Here is a 9,232-nt window from a genome sequence, read left to right on the forward strand (position 1 = left end):
TATTTCTACTGTAGTAGCTATGTGTTTTCATGGTTTCCAATCCAACTGCTTCGGTCATTAACCTGTCGAGAGTGTTCTTTAGCCAAGCCAAGTTAACTTCTCAAAAGCAAAATGATGCTTTTACACACGTGGTTCAACGTGTTGCCGTAGCCACCCGTGTACTAATGTTGTAGTGCGCTGGCACACAGTTACTGCACAGCTAGTCGATGGCATGTTGTATCTAACAGGGAGACCACACAACTGTGGGTACTTACTCGCAAACTTGTGTGCGTACAACAGCATGTGTGCCACATTGCATTGGGGAAACATGTGCCCCTCATTAACGTGGACTTCCTTTACTACGTAATACACATAGAAAAAGCACAAGCATCTAATAATATATGAACTAGAATTTTAAGCAATAAATATGCTGCAGCTAATAACAGCCAACTTACGTACAGTAATCTTATATACTACATCCAGGGTACCAATATTTCACCACCAGGTCACACCACTTCCTGGTTTTTTAGACTTTCTTTGCCAGTTTAAAATTATACTTTCTACTTAAATTGCGAGCAGCGTGCTGGATTCTATCACAATGAATCATGGTCAATTTCATTTTCATAAATGTCATACAACACATTCTGGCCAGTTGTTAGTCCCCCCAATGCATGGTCTTAGTATTGTTTTTGATACACTGTAGTGAGTTTTCAATTGTGGTTAGCAGAAAACCAATTGCTAAGTAAATTAAAGTTTCTACTCGGGTAGTGTTTGATCGTTATTTGTTGTATTAATGTAGTCTCCATAGCCAGAAATAAAGGTAAACAAGTTCTGATTTTTCTTGCTTAGGGATTACAAGGTTAAGGTAAAATGAGTTGGTGCAGTTTGCCACAAAGCTGCCTTATTTGCCAGAACACCATGCACCTGGTACTCTTTATTTCAATTACCATACTATGCTGGCTAGCACTTGTCTGGCTTGCAGATCTGCCTGCTTTCAAGCAGCATTAGTAGAACAGCAGTGCCACATGTGGCTATGGAGGCAGTACAGATCACTACTGAACTGGTGCAGCCATTGCAGGCCAAGTTGAATCTATGAATAAAAGAATGCAAAAGAAGACACCAACAAAACAGAACAGAACAAGAGCTCATAATGTTCCCCTGTCTTGTCAATGTCTTTTTCCTTGCATTCTTTTAATTTATTTCATATCATGAACTAACTCGCCCAACAGCACGTCAAGTTGAATGTGCTCGCAATAACCACATTTCAAATAACCTAAAGGCTTTGCTACACTCATATTTACCTTCACAGCCTCGTCTTCCAACACTGAGGGTGAACCTGCTGAAGAGGCAGCCAACCAAACATCAGGTGAAGCCAAGAAAAGCAAAAAGGCCTCCACAGCCATCCCCACAGAAGGTGGACCATCTTTTGCAGAAGCTGAACTACTACGCAAGGTGCAACTCTTGCGTCGTTTGGATGCATTAGGTCGGCTTCACGGGGAGACAAATGAGCTACTAGAGAAAGAAGCTACCATCCGCCGTATGCTGGGAAAGTTGCTTAGCCAGCACAAGCTTTTTGAAATGGATATTCGCAGCCTTCTGGAGCGTCTAGAAGACTTCACTGCTGAAGCCAAGACAAGGCATTCTAGTGCCGATGGATTGTGCACATCACCTCCTGTGCCTGCAACATCATCAGTCAACCCACTTTCCAGTGCAAAGGCCTTTGTCGCATTCATCATGCTACACCACTGTGAATATACTACCGAGGCATCCCGATGACCATGGGAGGTCTCTTACTCAAACGATCCTGCCAGGAAGTGCATTTCTTTTTGCTCTGCCAGTGCTGCTGCCTCCTGCTGCTTCATTGTGGGTAACTGGAGTGCACTCCATGCCAAGGTGGTTTAGAAGTCTCCCATGTGGTGATGACTTCTATTAGGAATGTGAAAGCTCCTGATCAGTGCACGACTCTTGGTTGTGGCCTAGTGAGCCTGGGTGAAGCATTTATATATATTGTCACCACAAAAATATTTTGGACTGCTTAGCTGTATTGTCTCTTGAAAATTACCTACACCATCAATGTTGCTGCATCAGGTCATGATTTGATGAAAGTGTCAACTAAGTTTTACATCCATGCGCCATACCTGCCAACTCTCCCGAATTTTCCGTAAAGTATGTGAATTTGGGCTTGTTCTATGATTTTATTAATGTTGTGTCAAGTTGTACAAAACATGAGTTGAACGTTAGTCCAACTTGCAAACTTTTGTTGGACACATTGACCAAATCAAGATGTGATGTGCAGTAGGCACAAGTAGGAAACATCCAAGGTGTTGACTGATTGTTGAAGTTTCACGGATCACAGTGATAATGCTGGAGATTTTGTCATTCCCCATGGTAATACTGAATGCCAACAGACATTTAGTAAACAGTACTGCAAATGAGAGCCAGAGTTTTGCTCGGTCTTCAACCATACCCTTACATGTCGCCTCATGATGAAAGGTCACCAGATGTTCACTTGCTACAATCAAGTTTATTCGGGTAAATACCTGAAGCAGGCAAAATTCAGAACTGCAAATTCTGTTAAAAAAAAAGCCACTGTGATTTAAAAATTTGGCACAGACACTTCAGACTGCTTATGTGTGGGAATGCGAAAGCATTATAGTCTCTTTAAAGAAATGTTTCTTTCCACACGTTCCTTGTCCATGCAGGCTATCACCTGCATTCCAACTGTGTCTCGGTAAGCCCAAATCAAAATGCACCAAGCGTCTCAACGCACTCGCTTACCCTCAAGGAGTTCATAACTTGAAGGATGCATGCACTAGGCACACCTTTAGTCTAGCAGAGCCGTGGAGCCGCTGTTGCATTGGGTAAGCATGCTCATCTTGCACCCCAGAAGCCCGGGATTGATTCCTACCCAAACCAAAATTTACAAAATTTTATTTTCAAAGCCATTTATTTACTTTGTTTACAGGAACCTTCCTGAGAAATTTGACGCCAATCCAAGCATTTTTGGGGTATTTTTACTCTTTCCTCCATTGGCCATTTTTGGTACCACCGCTTGGTGGTCACACCGACGACAACAGATTTTCGCATAATGGGGCATTTAATGCTTTCTTATTAAAACAACACCCCTGCTATTCGAAGTTTGCTTCGTTAATAAAGTCGGTACACATCCATCAAAAGGTGTGTGCTAAGGCTCAGAGTAATCTTGTTAAAAATTTTAATATGTGCTGTTCCTCTCTATCTCCCCTCGTGTCCTGTCCAGAGGACGTCTACGAATTTAAAGTTCAAGGGTTGGCAGGTATGATGTACATGCGCTCTAAGCATGTGTATATGGTGCGTGCACTGTCGTACAGTTCTGAGCAAGATGTATAAAAAAAAAGCATTGTCAAGCTATGTCATACGCACAAGAATGGATGTGTGATCTTCTGGCGCAGCCTAGTCAATGAATGTACAAGAATGAGCACCTAGGATAAAAAACTTTACTGTCTTTTTTTATTTAGCTGCTAGTTCTTTGCTCAGTCTTCCGCATGTGGGCACCTGATTTGTGTCATTTTTAATTAGAGTGCTTTCAAGTGCATGCTTTTGTTTTCATGTGCAGCTCTGAAGGCAACATGCTCAAATTCTCAGAGTTTTATCATTTGTTTTGGGACATGAAGGATGGGAGTTATCATGGTCTTCTGTGATATCATGATAGATCATGATTCTATTATTATTATTGACAGCGAGGTTACATGGTTCCATTTGATCCTTCATCAGCCATTATATTCCTTAAAGATACTATTATTATTATCTTTGCCTTTCTTGTGCTTATTATTTTATGTGATAACTGGCCAGACTACAGCACCGGATACTGTGGTTTCCGCAGCAGCAAGAACTTAATGTGCCAGCAGTGGGAAAAACTTCAGAGAAACTTGAAACATTTTTTTTTTAATTCAGAGAAATTCATACCTGCAAAGATTATTCACTAAATATGGGTCCTACAAAGCAACTTGAGGCATGTACAGCAGTGTAGCAATCATTTGTTCATGGTGACTGATATGAGGGAATGTTTTCAAAGTCACGTAACCACCAGCTCACTGGGCCACAATCAAAGCACTGAAAACAATGTTCATTTATTCAGTGAAGCAATCTGTCAGCAGGTTCATGTTTGCCATTTCTGATTAGTTTTATGTAAACAAGTGGTGTCAGAGTATGTCCCTCTGGCCTGAGTTTCGTGGATGTCATACTGAAATGGCAAGCAACTATCAGGAAGTTCCACTTTCCTTTTTTTTTTCCTTTTTTTTGAATGTCAAAAATCTTTTCACTTTCTTTGAAAATGATAGATAAGTGAGACCAGTCATTTATTTCATTTAGCATGACATGTACTTTGGAAGAAACTTGCCAGAGGTCAGATATAGTGTAAATATTCAGCACTGTCTTTGAGAACTTGTTCAAGTGATGCTTACGTTTAAATAAGAGGTTACCTGGGGCCAGTGTCATCTGCAGATGGCTACCTGTTCATGAGAGCTATGTGAAGGAAGGGCTGTTGTGTCAAAAACAACATGCACTGTTTACTGCCCTCGTTAACAAGCCATGCAGTGTTTCTATGAAGAGAATGAAGTCTTTAACAAAGGTTTTTAAGGTGCTGTTTGAAGTTTTTTTTCTAGCATGAAGTTAAGGTTACGGCAAATAATGTGTCACGTGACATACATATCTGAAGTATGGTATATTTATAGTGACAATGTTTTGTAATGTGAAAAAGTAGAATGAGGTGAGCTGAAAAAAAAAATGTGCCACTGCACATCAGGGAACCTTGCTCTTCTGCAACTTGAAAAGTAGTCTGCCCGACTGAGCACTGGCTTAAAATTCTGTGTTTCTATTTCTCTTCTTAATTGAGTTATATTTAACTTTTATTCTTGACTGCAGCCCATCTCATTTTTTAGCCTGCTTTGTGTGCTCTTTTTCTGCAGAAAACACACCTGCGAGATTACCTTTATGCAGGTTGGAGTAGTATTGTGCATGATTTTTTAAATGCAGAGCTGCTTTTATGAACTTTATTGTATGACAAAGAGATTTTGAGAGGTATTTTTGTTTCAACTGTTTTGCCACCTATGGTAGGCTATCTGCAATATGTATGCATGTGTATATAAGTGTGACGTGAAATCTGCAGGACCTTCGGGACATGTCTGTGTGTTGTTCTTTCTTGGAAACCAAGGATTCATTTCATTTGTGCATGATGATTCTGGATCATAGTCTCATGAATATGAGAACGCAGATGAATGTGAGAATTCAAATGAAAAGCACTGCAGAATTTTGGCTTATGTTTTTCATTCCTTTTTCTTCTTTTTAATATGCTAGTTTATCTTCAGAACAGTGCCTGATAAGCAAACAAAGGATTTATATATGTGTTTTTGTTTTATAAATATGCATGAAGGATGAACTAGGGAATGATAAATGTCTGAATGTGGCTGTTGCTGTGATGGTTCATGTACTTGCAAAACAGCCACCCTTCTTTTCATTTACTAATACTGCTATGTACATAGCATTTGCCATTAAACTGTGAATTGGAGCACCTCTTCATTACAGTTTTTGCTTAGTGTGGGAATTTTGTTTGTGCTTCTGATTGGTTGTTGCAAGGCTAGTGTTATGGAACACCGAGCATTCCCCCTCTTCATCGTCTGTTCATGCATCTACTTCTTGCAGGGAATGAATAACGCTGATATGTATTTACGTCCATCCACATTTGCCAGAAAGAAGTGTTCTAGACTCTCGCGTGTGCAAGTATTTTTTTTCCTTGGTGCTAAATAGTGATGCTATCAAGGACTTGTCTTGAGACAGTTTGTAAAGCAGAGTTTTACATTTATGTGAAATCTGTGACACATGTTTCTCTATTGTTACAGCATATATCAAGACTCCAAAGATGTTATAGATATCTCCTTTGTGCACTCTCATTTGCGTCATTTCAAATTTGCTTTCATTCTGTTGAACGTAATCTTCTAAAAGTTACTAAAGCTCTGTTACATGCTTGCTTGGCTTTCTCACACCAAAACATTTGGTACATTTTACTGTCGTCTGTTACATGCTTGCTTGGCTTTCTCACATTTGAAACATTTTGCTGTTGAATACTTCTTGTACAGTGTAAAATTATAACCATTTGGCTTCCTGAAGAAGGAAACAAAAAAATTGCTACTTGATTCTGGTTATAGCAATGCATGATACGGCATGAATTTCATTTGAAAGCTATTTAGGCACTTCATGACATTTGACACATTCTTTTCTAATTAAGGTAGGATGCCTTAAAAAGACCTGCATCACCTCTTTCTGTGCCATATTGTCGTACGTTAGTTAACCAGTGTCCTGTGCTGTTGGTGTGGACTGTCAAGCAGTATCATCAATGCTTGGTGGTACACATCAATAACCACACATGCTGAAAAACTGGCATAAGGCATCACAGCACGAATCAGGTAGGCACAACAGGACATTTATCAGTGATATTTTGTCACTCTTAAGGTTTCTCACCTTGTGCATTTTTTTAGTCTCCCACGCATCTGATAGTCATAGCCAGTATATTACTATTTATTCTTTCCCTTTTTATCTTCAAACTTTTTTTAGATTAAGTAGGCAAATGCTGTTGCCAAGTGATATTAAATAGAGTGCATCATAAAATGCCATCACTCGGAGATTCTAGTGTGAATGAGTCAGCAGTAATTATTAATTTAAAATGCAATGAACCATTATTGTAACTGCTGCGTGGCAAAATATTTTGTATAAGTTATTCAGTAAAAGTAAGATAACCACAACATGTGGTTATATATACGTTGCAACATGCGGTGTACTTTAAAGCATACATTCAAGCAGTAATAGTATTGACAACTTTTGCAGTATTTTTATATATCGATAAAAAAAACAATTCTTGTTGAGTTTACTGAACGCATTTTCTGATAATCACTGTTAGAACATCTTTAGACATTGGTTTATTTAGGCACCAAATAAGATGTTTCTACATTCAAAAGCAGCAAATAAGAGATGGCTCTCATCTCTGTTTCTTCTATATATTTTCTAGAAAAGGCCATGGTGGCTGCAATCTGTTGGTGGCAGAATACAAAAATGCATGTGTACTTAGCACTTTAAAGAAACCCCAAGTGTTCAGAATTAATGCAGTTCCAATGTCACCAAAAGCCGAATGTGCCGCTTTCATGTGTTCATTGCGTAGCCTCAGAGGTGGCAGTGGCATGCCTTAGTAAAAGGTGCACCGGCACCATCTTGGAGGCCATCATTTGCTGCTGTGCTGCACAGGCACTTCCCATGGCGTCTGGGGGGGCACTGCAGCAAAGCCCACCCTGAGTGCAGCTGCCTGTTCTACAATGAACACTATCTGGTCAGCGCTCTCTGTTACTGTGTCAACACTGTCAGCCATTCATACACTGTGGTTTGCACTATGCCATCAGAGTCTGATTGCAAGGGTGGAACTTCTGGAGCAGTGGGCTGTTTATACTTTCTTTGGGGGGGGGGGGGGGGGGGGAGAGGAACGCTGACTCATATTAGTACATCTCCATACAGGCTTGTGCACCACATTTCTTCTTCACCTGTTCCACTAAGTTGAGGCCTCCAAAATGCTTCGAAAAAGTTAGAAGCAAAAAAAAAAATTTTTTTTTTTTAATGAGAAATTCTTACTGCAGTTTTTAGTCCCCATAGGCTAGGTTCTGATGTTTTGAAGAAGTATCACTGAGGTGGGGATGGCATGAAACTGTTAATAGAGTGCTAATTAGAGATGTATTCTAGTATGGTGAAGGTTTACCGTAGTTATTTAAACTTATGTACTGGTATTTACCTGGTGCACCAAGCTGAAGTGAGTATAAGGGACTGTGTTGGTGTTCACATTTTCTTTTCAATTCTTAAGCTACTGCAGTAATGTTTTATTAAGCCATTTATGAGAATCTGAGTTCTATTTACAGTTCTAGACTTTGACATTAACACCACATTTATGGTAAAACACCAATCATTGAAAAGTAGACTAAAGCAGATGGGTTTTGTGGAGAAGAAAGGGTAGTATAGCTCAAAATCTTTGATGTCATAGTCAGTTACCTATAAAAAAAATATAGTCTAGTGCACTAGCCTTTCATACAGAGAGTATGGAGAGAGGAAGGCAGTGAGGTTAACAGAGAAGTATCCAAGCCCTGCACAGGTGAAGATGGAGGATGGAATAAAGTGAAAGAGAAGGTTCCATGACACATGCACACAGGAAAAATGCTATGAGGTCAGAGGTGATCATACAAGCCCGTTGGTCTAAAAGAATTCAGTAGTGTCTTCTGAACTTCGTACTTCCATGGACGGCAAGGTCTTTATTCTAGAACCCCATCTGTAAACAAAGGCCAATGGTCAAATTGTGCTAATACATGGGAGAGCGACTGTCACTGTTCATCAATTTGAAGGTAGTCACACACAAGTGGTCTATAGACTCAATGCAATCACAGACAGTTCGCGCAGCACTGTGAGCCATTCTTATGAGAGCAGAGTAAGCTTTCGTAAACAAAACTCAGAGCCACAGTCTACAGAAGAGAGTTTCCTTGCCATGAGGGAATCCAGCTGGTGGTCAGAGCTGTAGTGACTGGTTCGGAGTGTGCAGTCCCGTGGACATATTTGAGCATTCCCACTCCTCTAATCATAATGAACGGGCAAGCCATTGAAGTTGACTAGCAGCATCAGTCTTGAAAGTGAAATTGTAATACACCAAGTCTCTTCATGTGACGTTACAGTGGCTTCGTCTTCACTATCATTACCAGGTTTGCCACAGCGAGCAGGCAATTACTGAAAGATAATTCCATGGCCTCTTAATAAAATCCCTAATTTCGACTACCAACTGTTCTTGGTAGCTGCATTGAAGGGCTAACTGCAGACAAAATGGCGGCTTTGAATCCCAAAATCTTACCCAGTGCTTCAGAAGTGAGCACCACACAGGGCTGCAAGTCCCACACTCCTTGGTGTTGTGACATGTTAAGTCTTCACTTGAATACTTACCTTGATTGGACAACCATAGTGCTGGCTGAGCTGGTGTGAGTAATTCGAGCCATCAGTGTAGGTATGCATGTGATTACAGTACTCTGAATAAAAATAGCACTAACTATGTTGTTGAAGTGCAGCTATGCTTGGATCAGACTTCTGGGTTTTCAGAATTGCAGGGTGTACTTGAGGTTATTTAATGAATCACAGAAGAAGTAGTCTTGCTGCTGGCAGCAAGTCCAACTTAATAGAAGCATGGGGTGTTGAGCAGTCATAC

At 40.2% G+C, this 9,232-nt stretch overlaps 1 protein-coding gene across 4 annotated transcripts in view; it reads left to right on the forward strand.

Moving 5' to 3' along the window:
• Positions 1-5,983, forward strand: part of Edem2 (ER degradation enhancer, mannosidase alpha-like 2) — a 97,783-nt gene extending 91,800 nt beyond the window's left edge. For 2 of the 4 annotated variants that reach the window (XM_065424580.1, XM_065424579.1), the window contains one exon: positions 1,289-5,983. In XM_065424580.1, coding sequence (XP_065280652.1) covers positions 1,289-1,755 — 467 coding nt within the window. In that variant the 3' untranslated portion in view covers positions 1,756-5,983. The remainder of the gene's footprint in view (positions 1-1,288) is intronic. The other 2 variants (XR_010562635.1, XM_065424582.1) reach the window with 2 other exon arrangements.
• The last annotated feature ends 3,249 nt before the right edge of the window (positions 5,984-9,232 follow it).

This window comes from Dermacentor albipictus, chromosome 1 (assembly GCF_038994185.2).
Source record: "Dermacentor albipictus isolate Rhodes 1998 colony chromosome 1, USDA_Dalb.pri_finalv2, whole genome shotgun sequence".
Classification (NCBI taxonomy): domain Eukaryota; kingdom Metazoa; phylum Arthropoda; class Arachnida; order Ixodida; family Ixodidae; genus Dermacentor; species Dermacentor albipictus.